This window comes from Nannospalax galili, unplaced genomic scaffold (assembly GCF_000622305.1).
Source record: "Nannospalax galili isolate Female #2095 unplaced genomic scaffold, S.galili_v1.0 scaffold505, whole genome shotgun sequence".
NCBI lineage: Eukaryota > Metazoa > Chordata > Mammalia > Rodentia > Spalacidae > Nannospalax > Nannospalax galili.
Genome location: NW_008352327.1, coordinates 621867 through 641573, shown reverse-complemented (window position 1 = coordinate 641573; position 19707 = coordinate 621867). Strand labels below are relative to the sequence as shown.

The 19707-nt window shown below is 45.3% G+C and overlaps 1 protein-coding gene across 1 annotated transcript in view; it reads right to left on the bottom strand.

Annotated features, from left to right (window-relative positions):
* The window catches only part of Il17rd (interleukin 17 receptor D), an 80601-nt gene extending 61098 nt beyond the window's left edge, over window positions 1-19503 (bottom strand). Inside the window, exon 1 of the mRNA XM_008849288.2 lies at window positions 19298-19503. Within this exon, the coding sequence (XP_008847510.1) occupies window positions 19298-19423 (126 nt within the window). The 5' untranslated portion in view covers window positions 19424-19503. The remainder of the gene's footprint in view (window positions 1-19297) is intronic.
* Window positions 19504-19707: the final 204 nt, after the last annotated feature.

The window sequence follows — 19707 nt, the reverse complement described above, 5'->3', positions numbered from 1 at the left end:
AACTGCCTGTAACTCCAATTCCATAGATCTTATGCTCTTTTGGCCTCTGAAGCCTCCTTCATACATGTGATATGTATGTAAACTCACTCAGGTAAGCACACATACACATAAATAAAATAAACAAATAAATAAATCTTAGCAGAGAAAAAAGTGGCTGAACATAGACCAGGAGGGAGGCCATGTGTGCAGTGCTGACCTCATTCCCCTAAAAATGAAAGGATAGATCCATGGAAGTTATTTACCATACTCCATCCAGGAAGGTGTTCAGAGCAGCCCCACCCAGGCCACATACACCCCTAACTTCACTGCTCCCTTCAACCCTGTAGTATCTTCCTCAATATCTAATCACTGCAAAGGAATAAAACAAAAATAATTAGCATCTCAACTAACCTCTATACCTTGAAAGAAAAATTTTTATTATATTTATCACCATTATTTATTTATTGTGGAGGGGGAACATGCACATGGAGGTCATCATCCGAGGGATTGAGCTCAGTTCATCATCAGACTTGGTGGCAAGTGCTTTTACCCGCTGAGCCATCTCACCATCCTAACCTCTATACGTTTTAAGATGAAGGAGGTTGGAAAGTCGAGGGAAGGCCTAGGCCAAATATGGTGCTATATCTCTGGGGAAGAAAAAGCATGCTTCTTCAGCTGGCAGGACTTTCCCCTCTGCTGGGGAAGATCCTATATCAGGCCTTACTCCAAGGTTCCCTGCTTTCTGTATTTACCAACCCAGCTGGCAAGTCCTCCTGGGTTCCTGTTTTCTCCTGAATTTAAGATGACTCACAATTGTCCCTTAAGTATTTAATAATACCCTTGGGCTCAGTGTGCACCCAGCTCAGAGCCAAAGTTCTGTGCTATCACCATGTCTGCTGCCAAGAGAGAGCAGTCCAATCAAGTAGTCTCTAGCTACATGCAGCTGTTTCATTCTTAATTATTTTCTCTTTAATTAAAAATTGTTTTTGAAGCTGGGCATGGTGGTACATGCCTTTAATCCCAGCACTCAGGAGGCAGAGGCAGGCGGATCTCTGTGAGTTCAAAGCCAGCCTGGTCTACAGTGAGATCCAGGAAAGCTGGGGCTACAGGGAGACCCTATCTCAAAAAAAACCAAAAAAAAAAAAAAAAAAATTGTTTGAGGTTAGAGAGATGGCTCAGGGGTTAAAAGCACTGGCTGTTCTTACAGAGGCCCCAGCACCCACATGTAATATACTCATATACATACAATAAAAATAATGAATTAAAGGCCGGGCGTGGTGGCTCACGCCTTCAATCCCAGCACTTGGGAGGCAGACAGATTTCTGTGAGTTCAAGGCCAGCCTGGTCTACATAGTCAGTTCCAGGACAGCTGGGGCTACAGGGAGACCCTGTCTCAAAAAGACCAAAAAAAAAAAAGGACGGGTAAAAAAAAAAAAAAAGAATTAAATTTTTGAACTCACAGAAATCTGCCTGCCTCTGCCTCCTGAGTGCTGGGATTAAAAGCGTGCACCACCAGGCCCGGCAAAAAAAAAAAAAAAAAAAGAATTAAATTTTTTTAAATTGTTTCAATTTTTAAAAACTGCCTCATTTAGCCCAGGCTGGCCTCCAACTCACTATGTAGCTAAGGCCAGCCTTGCCTTCTGATTCTCCTGACTCCACCTCCCCCAAGTGCTGGGATTACAGGTGTGTGCCACTGTGCCCAGCTTTAGATTTAAATTTAAGTAAAATTACAAACTCAGATCCTCAAGTGTAATAAACACATTTCAAACGTACGTATAACAGCAACAAGTGAATGGCTCCCAAATGAGACAGCACAGAAAGAACATGCCCATCATCACAGAAGGTTCTACCAGACACCACTATGGCAGAGTTCAGCACCTGTCTACACCTGCCTCTGTGGCTCCAAATGGCATTCTCTCACCATGAATAACTCTTCCCAGCTATTACCCAGTACTATCTGCTACCTCAGCTGATACCTAGGTGATACCTCAGTTTAATCAAGATATTACAAAAAAAAAAAATCTAAAGTCAGTAAAACTGACATTTCCACCAGTCTGAATGGGCATAAGCTTACCCACCACCACAATCAGCATGTGCAATAGCTGACCATTCCCTATATGCCTCTTTCAGTCAACCTCTCCCTCTGTTCCCCCAAATCTCTGATAACCACTGATCTGGCAACTTTAAAAAAAAAAAAAAAAAACAGATTCCTGGCCTTGCCCTGGTAATCTCACCAAAGAAGGTCTGTGGTAAGGGTAGAAATCTACCCACTCCAGCCCAAGAATTTTCCTCAGGTGATTCTGGTACTCTGCCAGGTTTGGGAACCTCTGGAGTAAATGCCTAATCCAAGTTTAATTTAATGACCTGCAAAGTGCCCCTCTGGTCTCTCCTCCCCTTCTCCCCACCCATTGCTCTTCTGCACATGGGAGACACCCCACTTAGTCTGGGTGCTTGGAGGGCAGGGCACAGGCAGGATAAGAACTGTGCAGATCTGGTTTCTGGCAGAGTGGCCTCTTACAAGTCACATGGCCTCCCATCCTAATCCCTTCCTGACTCTTTGGCTTTGGAATCCTCATCTGGAAAATAAGGAAGCACATCAGAAACAAGTACCTAGATGCCTCCCTCAGAGGCTGGCTGGCAAGTAAGGATCGGGATAACAAAAATCCTAGGGCAGCCAGAAGGAAGGTCCAGTGCCCTAGATAGAACATACCAACAGATTTCCTCTGCAGAGAATTCTCCTCACCCCCACACTTATTGGATGTGTGGGCGATCAGGACTCAAGTTACAACAAAACTGCATCCTTCCTAAAACAAGGAAACAATAATGGAAATGTTTTTCCTCCTAGCTTCATAACCCCAAGGGCAAGGTACCAAATTCCTTTTTTTTTTTTTTTTTTTTTGTCTTTTTGAGACAGGGTCTCCCTGTAACCCCAGCTGTCCTGGAACTCACTATGTAGACCAGGCTGGCCTTGAACTCACAGAGATCTACCTGCCTCTGGGGAATTGAGAAGAGTAAGCATATTCTCAGAAAACCTCTGCTCAGGGTCAGGTATGGCCTGTAATCCTAGCACTCCAGAGACAGAGGCAGGGGGATTGCCACAAACTCAAGGTCAGCATGATCTATGGTCTACATAGAGAGCTCCTGGCCAGCCAGGGCTACACAGGGAGTGTCTATCTCCAAAAAAGCAAAAGAAAAAAAGAAAGAAATCCTCTACTCAGGAAGAAGCAGTGGCGAAGAGGCCTCAACCCGTGTAGCCTCTCTCCTGGCTGGCTCCTGCTCTGCTCCAGCATTCCTGGAAAACACTGAAAACTTTACAATGACCAAAGTGAAGGCAAGGCCAGCACAAGAAATGCTATCATTTAATATCACATGTTTATTTAGCCCCACCAAGTCAAAGAGGGAAGATTGTTTGAAAGGGAGAGAATGCCTGCTTCATCAACTAAAAATGCATTCATTACCATGCTATTCACTGTGGCTTTCCTGAAATCAGACACTTTTGCCCCTAGACCATAAGATTGAAGCGATTTGAAATGAAAATATTTCCTGTCCACTGCTTGCCAGTGTCTAGCCCCAGAGTGATATAACAGATGACATCTAGTACAATAAATGCTTTTATTAACCATAAATTTGAGACTGCTTTAGGGATTTGAAGTGTTGGGTTTCATGCTGAAAAAATGTAATGTTATCCACAGACCATCAGTGAGCAACAAAAACAGAGGTGCAGGTTAGGCTGCTTTGATCAAATTATGGCAAGGAAAAAAAACTTGTCTTTTGCATAATAGTATTCTTTTGCATTCAGCCTATCTTCAAGGAGCACAAGAGTTTAATCATATGTCCTGGGGAGTTTGGTGGCAAATCATCATCCCAAGTGCAGATTTACAGAACCACCAGCACCTGTGAAACAGATAGGAAGTTGAAAGGCACTAAAATACTCCAGCACTAAGACGGGAGCTCTAAATCAGGTTGGTGTGGCTGCTTTTGCACCAGATAATGCTCATGTGTGTTATGATGCTTAGCAGCGCCACTAGGCCCTACCCACTCAATGCCAGCAGCATCTTATCCAGGTTGTGACAACCAAAAATATCTCCAGAAATTCCTCCTAGTTACTCCCAATCAGAACCCACTAATCTAAATCAAATTCTCAGCTTCTTTAGCAAACACTGCCAAAGAAAATGTAGCGCCTAGGCAGTTGCAAGGCTCGGCCCTCTGCCCTCAGTGTCTCCCTCTACACAGAAGCAGTTTTCTAAAATCAAAGCACCCTGCACTATGGACCCACCAAACCTGAAGGTAGTGTAGCCATGGAAACAGGAACTCTCTCCTGGGACCAGAACAAACTAGGCCCACCAAAGGCAAGCTGCTGCCCCTCCCAAGATGCCCCTTTCACCATGGCCTTTGTGTCTGGGTACATTCCAGTTCAGGAGTTCCAGCCAGCAGGCCTGGGATGTACCCCATCCTTGCCAGCATCCCAATCACTGCTTTCCGGCCTTTCACTGTCAGGCCACTGAGGAGATCGCAGACTTGGTGCCAGAAAAGAAAGTGAAAAGCGAAGTTGAATCTCAGAGGCCCATTCTCTGCTTGCTCAATGTCCCACTATTACATCTCCGCATGACATTTCATGGCCAGCAGGGGAGGAGGCCCAGTCCTGAAAGCTGAACAAATAAATGCCCGGCACACAGGCTTGCCTGTGCCCCCACAGTCCCCCTGGACTTATGAATAAAAGATGGAGGTTTTATCTCTCTAAGTTTCCCTGGTACTCTGTAAAAATAACATCTTGTCACTTTTTGACATTTTAACTTTGAAAAATGACCAATATTAACTTTACAGGTCTCAGCCCTTAAATCTGGGGTAAGGACAAATAAAAGAAAAGCCATGTAATTAGGTAGGAGATAGTGATTCAAGTTAAACTAAAGAAACTGTCAGGGACTCTAAATAATTTAGGCACCATACACTCACAGAACTTAAAGGCTAGAAACTGACTTTGAGGACATGTTTTGTGTAAAGTGAGCTTTGCTGGAAATAAAGTCCAATGTTTTCTTAGCACTAAAGAAAGAAATGGCTGAATTTTGGTGTGAGGAAGCACTCAACCGTAAACTTGCTGGAGCCAAACAGAGGCTTTTAATAGGAACTCACTCCCAGGGCTCAGGGCAACATCTACAACTGTTTGCAACAAGCCCCTGTGAATAGCAAAAGTGATTAAGCATTCTTGAGAGAGGGTACTGCTAATTTCCAAAGAGCACAGTTGATTTCAAATGATCTTTAAGGAAAAGAGTTTATTATAGCAGAGCACATGACACCTTGCACTTTCTTTAGACCCTCAACAGAGTAAAAGAGAAGCCTTAATGGGAAACACAACATTTTTTAAAAAGATAAACAACCTAAGAGCAAACTTTATTCACCATTAGAAAGATCTCTTGTGTGTAACAATTTCCAGCTGAAAAAAAAAAAAAAAAAAAAAACAAATTTCACTTATGGCCAAGATAGCATCCATATCTGTTAATTAAAATCCTGGGCTGGAAAGATGGCTCAGTAGTTAAGATTACCTATTGTATAATCATGAAGACCAGAGTTGAGATCTCAGTACCCATGTAACAAGCCACCTATCACATATATAGGTGTGCATACACTCACACACAGAGACAAATATACACACATAAATATTGATAAATAATATCCAATGATACAAGAATATCATCTTTGAAGGGATCTTGCCAAAATACTTAATTAGACCCTAATCATGAGGAAACTATCAGAAATCCAAATTGTGTGACTATCTATGCAGGTCCCCTGAACTCTTGGGAATGTGTAGGTCATAAAGAACCAAAAAACAGGTAGAGGAACTGTTCTTTGTTAAAGGAGACAAAAGTCAATCAAAAGTAATGAGTGATGTCTGTCTGCATCCTGGAATCTGACACTAACAGGACCACAGTAAGTGTGGCAAAATCTGAGCCAAGGGGAAATGAATGTTCACTTCACCATTGTGCCCACTTTCCTCATACCAAGTAAGAGAGAAAGAACATAAAAATGGGAGTCCCAGATATAGGTGGCAGTCTACAGAAGATATATGCTCAAAATATTTCTAATACTGAAAAGGAACATAATATAATCTTAATGCAGACTAGATCAAAAACTAAAAAAAAGATCTTAAAAAACAGGAACTGACTTCTTACAATCATTCACTTAGCTAGGAATGGTATGCACACACCAGACATTTAACACATTGTTTCTGGGGCTGGAGAGATGGTTCAGTGGTTAAGAGCACTGGTTGTTCTTACAGAAGACCCAGGTTCGAATCCTAGCACCCACATGGCAGCTAACAACCATCCCTAACTCCAGTTCCAGAGGATCTGACACCCTCTTCTGTCTTCCACCTGCAGTGCACGACATAGGTGCACTTATAACACATTCAAGAGTAACACTCATACACTGAAAAAAAGACATTGTTTTTTTTTTTTTTTTTTTTTTTTTTTTTGTTTTTTTTTTTTTTTTTTTTGACAAGATTTCTCTTTTATTTCATGCTAGCTTTAAATTCACTGTGTAACCCAGACTGGCATCAAACTTTTGATCCTCCTGCCATAGCCTCTGATTCTGGGATTGCAGGTGTGTGCTACCTGTCAATGTTTCTTTTTTTGGGGGGGTGGGGGGTTTGAGACACGGTCTCCCTGTAGTCCCATCTGGTCTGGAACTATGTAGACCAGGCTGGCCTTGAACTCACAGAGATCCACCTGCCTCAGCCTCCCCAGTGCTAGGACTAAAGGCAGGCGCCACCACGCCCAGCTACAACGTTTCTCCTTTAAAAGTCCTAGGTTGCCTTCAAATCTCTTAACTAAGCCCTTCCCTAGAACTCCAGTAATTTTATCATTCTCTCTTTCTTATCAGAATTCCTACTAATTTAAAAAAATATTTTATTTATTACTTTTATTTTATGTGTATGAGTGTATTGCCTGCATGTATGGGAGTACACCAGTATCGTGCAATGCCGAGGAGGTCAGAAAAGGGCTTCAGATTCCCCTGGAACTGGAGTTAAGGACGGTTCATAGCCGCCAACTGGGTGCTGGGAATCGAACCCGAGTCCTCTGCAAGAGCAGTCAGTGTTCTTAACTACTGAACCACCTCTCCAGCCCCAGAATGCCTACTAATTTTAAAATGTTTTAGAATTCTTTAAAACCCCTCTGCTTTCCTTCCAAATTCTCTATATCATCCTAGAATAAAAAACAATTATACTAGACTTTGGCCAACTTGAAAAATGACGCACTTAAAAACTGCACTTTAAGTAAAAAGAAAAAAGCTTGGTAGATGGGAAATGTTTTAAGTGAAAAGAAGTGGGAGGTAGAATTTCTGTCTCTCAATGACTTCAAAACCCAGGAGTTAACCAATAAGAGGCAGAGCGTCCAAAGCCGCCTGAAAGGGGTCTGGGTGGCATGCCTCTGCAGCACACTGAGCACTGAGTGCCCACAGCTCCAGAGGCCCTGAAACAATCTCTGGCCAGCACAACCAGATGTTGTGGGTTTTTTCTTTCTTTCTTTCTTTCTTTCTTTCTTTCTTTCTTTCTTTCTCTTTCTTTCTTTCTTTCCTTTCTTTCTTTTCTACTTAATTTTGGTAAAACTCCATGACCTCTTTCTCAAATTAAAAAGGCAATGCCATTTTTTTAAACCACAGGAGTTATCTTTAGTGAAGCCTTCTAAAGATTTCATTAATTCATAGCCAGCCAACCAGGACTTTTCCCACAGTCTCCCACAAAAAAGCCCGGGAAGTCATGGATTGCTTGGCTGGATCTGAATATGAGCAGAGGTAAGATCAGAAATATCTCGTTCCTCCCACAGGGAAGTGAGGCATGAAAATCAAAGCCTATAAAAACTCATTACCACAGCTGGCCAGCAAATCCCAGCCCAAGAGGCAAAAGAGTGCCTCTGATTCTGACCAGCCGTCATGTGACATCGGAGACATGAGCTGCCTGGCAGGATGGGGTGAGCCCAGAGTGAGATTTATTTCATTCACATCATTTCAAAAAAATCCAAAACCAGGATGCTTAGTTGGTGCTCAGCAGTAACTTTTAACATTTTCTCATCCTCAGTTCAGGGACACAGGAACAGTCTAAGCATCCCCGACCCCTCTCAAAAGCCTCAGATGCTGCAAGGTGAGGTTCTCGTAATAGAGGCCCCCACTTAAGTCCATTGATCAAGAAGGGGATCCAGGGTCTGTAGCACACAGTCTTTGGCCAGTATGTGTCAGCCTTCAAGAGTGTCCATAATTTATGGAGTAAATGAATAAACCAAGCAAATTCTTATGCTATTCTAGGCACCTAATTCCACAGGATCAGCCAATGTTAAGAAAATACAAGTTAACTAAAGAATTTCAGAGGAAATTTTAATTAATTTAGGTGTGGCTTCCTCAGAGAGGCCACTGGAGACCACTTGCAAGAAGTCATTTTATCACCTCATTTTCATATCCTGCAGAGAACTCAGCCATTCAAGAAACACACGAGAGTCCTCTATGATCTGCTATCCACCAGGCACTGTTATGGAAATGGGGAAGGGAAAGAAACATAGGAAGCCAGGCACAGTGGCACACACCTGTAATCCCCAACCTCAGAACTACTGGCCTGTGCCTTTGATCCCAGCCTTCAGGAGGCGGAGGCAGAGGCAGGTGAATCTCTGTGAGATAGAAGCCAGCCTGGTCCACATAGTGACTTCCAAGCAGGCTGGGACCAGGGAGACTCTGTCAAAAAAGACTAAAAAAAAAACTCCAAGACTCAGGAAGCTGAGGTTGGAGGTTTGAAAGTTTGAGGCAGCCTGGGCTACATGATGAGTTACAGCTAGCCTAAGTTGCATAGCAAGATGCCGCAGGCTCAAAAGTTTTAGACACTCTAGGCTATATAGTGAGTTCCAGGATACACAGTGACTTACTAGGCTGCATAGCAAGACCCTGCCTCAAAACTAAACCAAAAACAGGAGTCATCAAGATGGCTTGGTGGGTAAAGGCATCTGCTGCCCAATCTGACAACCTGAGTTCCATTCCTGGGCCCCACATGGCAGGAGGAAACAGACTCCTGCAGGTTGTCCTCTGACTGCCACACTCTCACTGTGGTACAGTCCTCCCTCCACACATATAAATAAATGTAATTTAAAATTTAAAAATCAAAAAAACATGGGGCTGGAGAGATGGCTCAGTGGCTAAGAACACTGGTTATTCTTGCAGAAGATCCAGGTTCAAATCCCAGCACCCACATGGCAGCTAACAACTGTCCGTAACCCCAGTTCCAGGGGATCCGATGGCCTCTTCTGTGGGGTCTCTCCCTTCCTTCGTGGGTCGTTGGCCACCATTCCACAAGGACAAAGGGAGCAAAAGCGACAAACGGGGTCAGGATGGCCAGTGAGCACTGATGGAAGAAAGCCCGTCCGGGGAGGCAGGTTCAGTGATACAAACGGCTCCAGACTCAGTGAAACAGCTCTAGATTCAGTGGGGATTAGGGAAAAATATAGTGTGGAGGCAGTAGCCAATGCCTCTCCAGTTCTAGGGGATCCAACAGCCTCCTCTGACCTCTGTGGGCATTGAATGACACAGGTGCACTTACCTACATGCAGGCAACACACACATACACATAAAATTTTAAAAAATAAAATAACAAAAGAACTAAGGCTTCATACAAACCTGAGTAACAGTTTTATGTAAGACTTCAGGGACTGGAGAGATTGCTCAGCAGTTAAGAACACTGACTGTTCTTGAAGAAGACCTGGGTTCAAATCCCAGCAACCACATGGCATCTAATCGAGCCCCTTAGAGCTATCCGGACATGGAGGACTACAACCCTCGCAGCAGGGTTCCCCAACACTCTTCTGTCCTCCAAGGGCACTGCATGACACGGGTGCACTTACCTACATGTAGGCAATACACTCATACACATTAAATAAAAATAATAAATAAACTGGGCGAGGCAGAGGCAGACGGATCTTTATGAGTTCGAGGTCTACATAGTGAGTTCCAGGACAGCTGGGGCTACAGGGAGACCCTGTCTCAAAAAGACAAAAAATAATAATAATAATAATAATAACAATAAATAAAATATTTTTTTAAATCAAAAAACCAAAAGGATCTAGAGAGATGGCACAGTAGATAAGAGCACTTGCTGTGCAAGCATAAGGATCTGGGTTCAAAACCCCAGCACCCATGTGAATAGCCAGGTGTAGTCATAGTTGCCTGCAACCCCAGCACTGGGGGACGGGGGGGGGGGGATACAGGAGGCTCATTGGGGTTTGCTGACCATCAGGCCTAGCTCTAGGTTCAGTGAGAGATCTTGTCTCAAGGGAACAAAGCATAGCATGATAGACCAGGACACTCAATGTTCTCCTCTGGCATCTATGCATGCACAGGCACTTGCACACACACAGAGGTACACATATACCACAGACACACACACACACACACACACACACACACACGCACACATGACAAATGCCCCATCCTCATGGAATTAACATTATAATAGGGAGACAGACAAGAAAATATGTAATATTGTGGAAAAAAAGTTTTATGGAGAAAAACAAAGGACAGGGTAAGCAGTAGGGCGCTTTTTCAAACATGGTGGTCAGTCTGGTAACCTGTTAACCCTATTTGTTTCCCTGAAGTTCTAGGAACTAGGCCTAACAGAGGAAGGAGGCTGGCCATAAACTGTCACTCAGCAGGGTATGAAGGCTTACTGCTCCTACATTTGGTTTGCATTGTATTGAATTTTCCTCAGATAAAAGGGGGCAGTTTCAGGAGGAGAGAAACCAGAAATCACCTGGATGGAATAAAATTCCAGGAAGAAAGTTTTAAACCATATGGCCTGTCTCAAGAAAATGTTCTTTGCTCCAAGAACCCCTCCATTCCATCAATCCTCCAATCCTAAGTGTAACAGTCCAGCTCAGAACAGAAGTCTGGGGCCACAGCCAGCATACTGTAAAGGGTTACTATACAATACAGGGAAAAAAATCTACAAAATGGACAAAACAGGCCCTTTGGAAAAACTCCGAGGTTTTAAGGATATAAAGTACTTTTTCTTGTAGTACTATGCATCAAACCCGGGGCCTCAGGCATACCAGGCAAGCACTCTACTACCCAGCCACCTCCATGTCTCTACTTTTTAAATCTGAAAAAAAAAAAAAAAAGTGTAGTTAAAGCCTAATCCTTCATGATTTCCAAAGGTTAACTTGAAGACTAGTTTAATGTGTGTGATGTGGAAATATCCACCTAGACATTTTAATTAATGCAATCAATATCTATTTTATTTTCAAAGTTGATACTTAATGTATGGCTTTTCTAGAAACTCCAATGTAGTAATTTTTTTAACTTTTTAAAAAATTTTATTTATTTTATGTGTATGCATGTATTGCCTGCATGTAGGTACGTGCACCTGTGTGGTGCAGTGCCCAAGAACCACAGAAGAGGCTGTCGGATCCCCTGAATTGGAGTTAGGACAGTTCTTAGCTTCCATGTGGGTGCTGGAATTCAAACCCAGGTCTTTTGCAAGAAAAACCAGTGTTCTTAACCTCTGAGTCATCTCCAGCCCCAATGCTACTGTATTAAACTTCCAACAGTAATTGTCATCTTTCAACTCTTTGGGTAGAGTCATATGCAGATAGGACATTTTAGCATTAGTTTCACTATAAAGCAAATACTTTGTAAATATGCACAGTAGGGGTAGTTTTCATTTGCACTATTAAATCAGAAAATTTATAGGCCAACTTCCGTTTTAGAAGAGAATTACATGTGTGTTCACATCACATCTTTATTTTGTCATCTACTCTGTGATTTGTTGAGAACAGCTGGTACCTATTAAGTCTCCCCTTTAAATATTGTAGCCTTAATTAGCTACATCCACCTTCCCCCAACATTTCCAAACAAGGAACCAAAGAGAAGCACCTTTTTTTTGTTGTTCTTTTTGAGACAGGGTCTCCATGTAGCTCCAGCTGTCTTGGCTGGAACTTGCTTTATAGATCAGGCTGGCCTTGAACTCACAGAGATTCGCCTGCCTCTGCCTCCCAAGTGCTGGGATTAAAGGCGTGCTCTTTTTATCACAGATACTTTGGACAATGAAGTTGTAAACTTTAAAATAGTAGTCTCTACTAGAGTAGTTATTCTTTTTAAACCTGTCACAAAAACAGAGTCCAGCCAAAGTTTCAATATTCACTCTGTTACACAATTTTACAGCATTTAAGTTGTTCAATTTTTAGTTTCCTGCCTTGTGTTATTAATTAAACCTCCTTTTAAGAAATTGCTTGGAAAAGAACTAGGGAGTCTCCCCAGAGATATTCTTGGTATTATTCAAGCTACAAACTTCTTGCCTGGACTTCTGAGCACATGAGACCCCAGCACAAAGGAGCAGAAGGAGGAGCTATCACAGGGTGGTTTCTATGAACACACATCATGCCCTTCCCAGACACAGTAAGAAATTCTGTCAACTAAACTGCTGTAACCTGCCATATAGAGATAAAATATACCTATATTTTAATTTCTAACTTGGGTCTCCATTATTTAAAACGTACCTATTTATGTATTCAGGACTTTAAATATGAATTATGTTGACTGGCTAAAGTTGGGGAAAGACAAGGAACAATCTCAAAGATTCCTAGACTTGCCCTAGCTGTAATCTGCAGTAAAACTGTTTCCATAGGATATGATCATTCCCATTCCTGGGCTTGTGTCTTTTCAATCAGCTGGTGGCCCCTGCAGGGTTTTAGAGTGGCAGAGGGGAAGTGGCCTGTGGTGAAACAGAGGAAATACCAAGGGGTTTTAACAGAGTAAATAGTCTCTTTACTTCCCACCGGGAGGAGCATCAAAGGCATGGGCCCTAAGGAGACAAAAGTGATGTAGGGCCATCAGTCACCAAATCCTGTCTCAGGCCCATTCAGAACTTCCCTACAGCCAAAGATAAACACCAATGCCTCCCACTGGCTGGGCAAGTCTGGCCACCTGGTGGCAGGACTTCAGCAACTGACTTGCTAAGGGCAGAGACCCTCCAAATTTGGGGAAGATTCAGAACAGAAAAGGTCTGGATGCCAGGGCAGCAGGAGAGAATGCTGTTTTGAGGGTAGAGACTACCACGTTGCCACCCTCACCCCTCCCCTATCTCAATCCATACAAACGGCAGGTGGGGGCCCCAGCTTCCAGAAGCCTGGAAAGTCATCCATCATAGGCAGGGGCAAGAGGCAAAGGGGAATGTGTTGGGTGATTTTTGTTTCCAAGGCCCTTTTCCCTTATCCATCCCTGAACTTTTCACATACTATGCCCCCCCCAGCACATTTTAGGCCAAATGAAACGTGAAAAAATACTCAACTTAAAGACTTAAAAAAGCATTAACAGGGCTGGAGAGATGGCTCAGCAGTTAAGGACACTGACTCTTCTTGCAGAAGACCCAGGTTCAAATCCCAGCACCCACATGGCAGCTAACAACTGTCCATAACACCAGTTCCAGGGGATCCGACAACCCCTTTTGTCCTCTACAGGCATTGCACGACACGGGTGCACTTACCTACATGCAAGCAATACGTGCATACACATAAAATAAAAATAATAAAATATTTTTTAAAAAAAGCATTAACAGTTCTTTCCTTCGTAGGGACACTGTAAGGTCTGAGCTGCCGAGACTGATTTGAATCCTGCCCTATTTTTTCCTGCGATAGTTTTCCAGACAAACCCAGCTGTTCTGGGGAGGAACCCAGTGGAAGTGTCAAGTCCTCTTCTCTTCCCAGTCCTCCTCTCTAGTCCTAGACCAGAGGCCCCGACCCAACTAACTAGCTCCCCAGAAACACAACCCCGCCCTGCAGACATGGGCACTTCTGGTATTGTTCAGAGCTCTGACAAGCTCTCTGCATTTCTACTTCTCAGCCCAGTGAAAGAATTTTAAATCAAACTGATTTTTTTTTTTTTTTGCCTTTTTGAGACAGTCTCCCCATAGCCCCAGCTAGCCTGGAACTCGGTATGTAGACCAGGCTGGCCTCAAACTCACAGAGATTTGCCTGCCTCTGCCTCCTGAGTGCTGAGACTAAAGACCTCAAACTGATTGATTTTAAATATGTAGAAATTTCCTCTCATTGGGTTTGATGGCCCACGCCTTTAATCCCAGCATTTGGGAGGCAGAGGCAGGCTGACCTCTGTGAGCTGAGGGCAACCTGATGTACATTCTGTGTTAGGCCAGCCAGGGCTGTGTAGTGAGACTCTGCCTCAAAACAAAATATTTCTCTTCCTCTTCTGATTTCAGAAACTTTGTCTCTAAAGCAATAGATTTTGTCATTTAGAAACATCCCAGTACTTGTTCAAATGCTATTGCTAGGCTCCAGCACACTCTGGCATTCTAACAAGCATTCAAGGCAATTCTAATCCTAGGAGCCCCTGGATGTATCTTTGAGAAACCACCTTTGGCAGGAAAAGGTGCTCCAAGCAGTCCTTACTCAGCCAGCTGTATCCCTGAGTTAATAACTAGTGCAATGGTCCCAGCACTTCGGCACTTTGAAGCTCTGGGAAGGGAGGAAGAGAGGGATGAAGGGAGAAGGAAGGAAAACAGACACCAGCCAGGCAGGTTCCCAATCAACCAGGCAAAACAGGCTGGAAGAAAGCACTGCATTTCTTAGAAAAACATCTCCAGCCTGGTGTGGTGGTACACACCTTTAACCCAGCACTCAGGAGTAAGAGGCAGGTGGCTCTATCTCTGTGAGCTCAGAGCCAGCCTGGTCTACATAGTGAGTTCCAGGCCAGCAAGACCCTGTGTAAAAAAAAAAAAAAATAAGATAAAAAAATGTGTCAACCCAAAATTAAAATAATTTTTAACCAAAAATTCTGAAAGGGACAGAAGAGCATCCCTAACATGGCCCACATGGCTATGGAGCAAGCAGACCATGAGCTGCAAGTGAATGAAAACTCCATCCAATCCACAATCAAATAAACATGACTGGGCTCCCAGCCAAGGAGAATTCTTGGATTGGACTTTTATCAGGAACCTAAATTTTAACCAGCTGGAACTTCTTCTCCCCCTCCCCAAATACCCTATTCCTTTCTACCTTTTGAGATGAAGTATTTGCCTTAAATGGGAAATTTGTTCTTCACTGTAAAGATGGTGCCAGCATACAGCTTCTGATTTGTGGAAGATGCTGTCTTTTGGGGAGGGGGGGTGTGGAAATGTAGAAATTGTCTCAGACACAATAGAACAGGGAACTTGTACTCATTCAGGTAAAGAGGTAAGAAATAACCCTTCCTCCACCACAAGAAAAAAAGCCACCAAACAGAAATTTGTGGGAATGGATTCCTAGCTCTTTTCTTAGTATCACTATGTGATTCATGCTGGCCTGGAACTCATTATATGGCCCCCAGGCTGGCCTTGAACTCTCTGCCTCTCAAGCACTTATAGGTGTGTACCACATGCCTGGCTTCAGAACTCCTTATTCTCTGTAAGACAGGGGAGGTTTGGGAATCTTAAGGCACAAACCATTCCATTAACTTGGGGCTAGGGAGATGGCTCAGTGGGTAAGAGCATGCTGGGTAAGCAAGAGGACCTGAGTTCAAATCCCAAGCACTCAAGTAAAAAATCAGACATGACCATGCATGCCTGTAGCCTAGTGCTATGGGAAGCAGACACAGGAGAAGCTCTGGGGCTTGCTGGCTATCCACCCAGTTAAAGGTTCAGTGTGAGACCTTGTGTCTAGGGAATGAAGCAGAGAATAGAGCAGGATACCTAACGTCTCCTCTGGCCTCTGCATGATTGAGTACACTTGTACAACATAATCTAGTACACCAACACACATACACACACACACACACACACAAAATAGTAGTGTGGTTTCAAACCAGTGTCAATGCAGGAACTAGCCCCTCTGGAAGCTTTACAAATTGTTACTCCTTTGAAAAAACAATCTTTTTGACTCAAACTACGCTTTACCTGGCAATGCCTATGAAGGGTTTTTTTTTTTTCCTTTTTCTAGTAGTTGAGGAAGTGTGCCCACAACTGATTTCTAAAGCAATGAGCTGTGTTTGAGATGGTATCAGCCCCTTAATTACCCCACAAGTAATGGGGAGGTTGTGAAACCTGACCACTTAAACCAGGCCAGTTTGTGGCTCCAGAAGCCACTTTGAAAGCCCTGGGAAAATACCCAGTCCTACAGGGGCCAGGATTTCTGGCCCAAATGTTCCATGGATATCAACTGGGCCATTCACTCTGCTCTCCGGCATCCAAACCTTGTCCTTCCTTCAGGGTTCAAGGTTCTTAGTGAAACTCAAGACTCAAGGAATCCCCTTCCTGTTTGCATCACATAATTTACCTTTAGTCCTTACTCTTCTTGCAGTGCTGGGGATTGACTCCAGGACCTGTAGGATGCTAGGCAAACACTACAAATGAGCTACATACCCAATCCCTTTGTGGGGACTTTTGTTGTTATTGCTGAGACAGCATCTTACTCTGTAGCTCAGGCTAGGCTGGAACTCACAATAATCCTACTGCCTCCACCTTTTCCTATTCATACCCAGCTAGACTGTAAGCAACCTTAGAGCTGAGACTAAGTATCACAGACTAATTACCAGATCTGATTAGGGAGACAGACTCCCAAGTTCCTGACCATTGGTACCTACTGGAGCCCCATGACAGAGCAACTTCTGGCCCATCTTTCTTATTGAGGTGGAGCAGGGAGGGCTTCCTGCAGAGGAAGACAGAAAGGTAAAAAGAAGGGGGATGACGAGAACAGTGTGTGCAAAGGCCTACTGTAGACAGGACACAGAACACAGAAGCCTGGTGCTGAGATCTTGCCTGCCCCTAACTAGAGATAGAACCCAGTGTCGCTGTTCTTCCACTGAACTATATCACCCCACCCCTCACACCCAATACTCTTCTTCCCATTTTGTTTTTTTGTTTTTGACACAAGGTCTTACTAAGTTGCCCAGGCTGGCCCTTGAACTCTTAAAACCCAGGTAGGCCTTAAATTCTTGATCCTCCAGCTTCAGTCACTGGGGTAGCTAGGACTACAGCACCAAACTCTCAATTTTTTTTTTAATGTATTTTTGTCATTTTTATTTTATGTGTATGAGTGTATTGCCTGCATGTATGTGAGTGCACCTGTATTGCACAATGCCGAGGAAGTCAAAAGAGGGTGTCAGATTCCCCTGGAACTGGAGTTAAAGACCGTTTGTAGCCGCCATATGGGTGCTGGGAATTGAACCCGGGTCCTCTTCAAGAGCAGCCAGTGCTCTTAACCACTGAGCCATCTCTCCAGCCCCAGCTCTCTCAACTCTTCAAATCTGTCATGTACATTTAGAGTAAGGCTACAGGGTCTATATGAGCTCAGCCAAGGTATACAGACCTCCCGGTTCCAAGGCCAAAAAGAAAATGAAACACACAAAATGAACCAGTGAGAACCAAAGTGTAAAGGCCCTGAACCAGAAAGTAAAGCCCAGAGCATGGCATTCTGGGAAGGCTTCCCTGAAGAGGCATCATCTGAGCTGACTCTTAGGCCAAGCAGGGGGCTCTCCTCTCTAGGCAGGAAAAGGCTGTCTAAGAAGAGTTCAAGAAGGAAAGCATACCCTGGCAAGTTGAAAGGAATCAGAAGCTAGGGAGCAGGGAGGGAGGGGCAGGGTCTGAACTTAGAAAGGTGGGTGTACAAAGAGGGTGTATTACTTGGGCCCATCCTCACATATACCAGCAGGAAATTACAGGAGGAAAGGAACCATGGGGAAGAGCCTGGAACCTGGAATATGGCCCAGAGGCCCCAGAGCTCATCCAGAAAGGGCATGATGACCCATGGAAAGGATTGTGGGTGCCAAGGCAGGAGCTGTTGAGATCAGCCCCCAACCAGGCACTGTGGTGGGGAAAGGTGGTCCAGAATGTAGGTGACTGATAGGGACTATATTAATTCTGTAGGGGTGTAGACTTATTGGGGACATATTCGTTAAGGTAGAAAGAACAAAACCACCACTTTGGCTTCTTCAGAGATGACTATACCCAGAACATTAAAACTTTACAAGCTATGTGTGTTCTATCTAGTAAATTACCCACTGAAAAGGGTTACTGAAAGGGTACTGAAAAAAAAACAAAAACTGACAAAATCAAGTCTAGATAGAAGAATTGATAAGTCACCATGAGATTGCCTTAAGAAAACTTGGTATCTATTAAACTAATTGTAATGTTTTACTACAATGGAGCACAGTAATAAACTGATGCTTTACTCAAATGAGAAAAAGTTATTAGTTAGCATTCACTAAGGGCAGGAGGGCAGGAATAGCTGCTTAGCTCTAGGACTCTCTCTAAATGTGAGGCAAGTGAGCTGAGGACACCAGCTTGTTTCCCTAAGGGGAGTCATGTCCTGGGTCTTGTCAATACTGCGGCTGTTTAGAACCAAGGGAAGAGGTAAGTCAACCCTTGATCAGCCACACACCCATTCTTGGGGGAAAGAGAACCCATCCATTCTTTCCACATTCTAGGTGAGAAAACTGAGACTCGGCACTCCAGACAAGTTCCCGATGGCCCAGTGCAAAGCTCACAGGGTTTAAGGTGTGAGCGGAGACCCTGCGGCCTCCCGAGTCTCCGTAAGGAGGCTCAAGGCAGACCAAAGAAACTCAAGGCCTCCAGACCAGGGCTTTAAGGACCCGCGGGGATCTACACCCATCACCCAGACAACATCCAAGGAACGCCCAGCTCTGGGGAGAGGGCTTCCAAGCACCCAGAGAAAATATGAGCGCCTCCACAGTCTCGGGTCTGGGGGCACCTGTCTGAGGTGACAGACTAACTCATCCTCAAACCAAGCTGAAGACGGTCCCATCCGTGAACCCATTTGGGAGACTACAGCTGAACGGGAAGCAAAGTTTCTCAGCAAGAGTCGGCGGTGGGGTGGGACAGGGGTGACAAAGCGACAGCGAGAAAGGGGTACATCCTCCCCCGGGCCTCCGGATCCCCTTCCCCGGCCGACCCGGGCCCCGGCAGAACTGTGGACTGCAGGTCCGGGGCATGAATCCCACACCCGCTCGAAAGCGCCCGGGACAGCTCGGGGATCCCAGCCCCAGACGCGCAGCCCAGGAGCAGAGGCCGGGAACAAAGGGTGGGGCGCACAGCCCCCGCCTCGCCGCCCCTCGACCCGCCCTCCCGAGTCGGACCCCGGCCAGCGGCCGCGCCTCAGTAGCAACACAAAGCCAGGGGTCGGCGGCCCCTTTCACCGCGGAGGACGCGCACCCCGAGAGGGGAGCAGCGGTCCGGAGCCGGGGACCTGGGCTGCCCGCAGACCCCGCGTCCTCAGCATCGCCCCGCCAACACCTGCGCCCCTGCCCCGCCTCGCGCCCCAGCTCGAGAAGCCCGCCGTCCCCGCCTTACCCTCCAGCCACAGGTGTCGGCGCCCCTGGCGCGGCCCGAGCCGCCTGCAGCCACCGCCAGCTGCGAGCCGTTGAGGCAGGCGTTGACCGTGAAGAAGAAGGAGCAGAGCTGCAGCCACGGGGCCATGGCGTGCGCTCGCCCAGCCCGGCCCTTCTCCGCCGCCCGGCCGCCTGAGGCTGGCCAGCCCCGAGTGGGCGGTGGCGGCGGTGGAGCGGCCCACACCGAGCATGCGCCTGCCCCTCGCCCCGCCCCTTCCCTCCAGGTCCCACCCCAGCCTCGATTCAGCCCTGGTCCAGCCCCCCTAGCCCCGCCCGCTCCCGGCTGGTCCTCGTCCAGCTGCTGCTGAGGCTCTGGCAGCCGTCTGTTTCCGCCCCCTTATTAATCCAAAGGATTTATCCAGGGGATGGCTG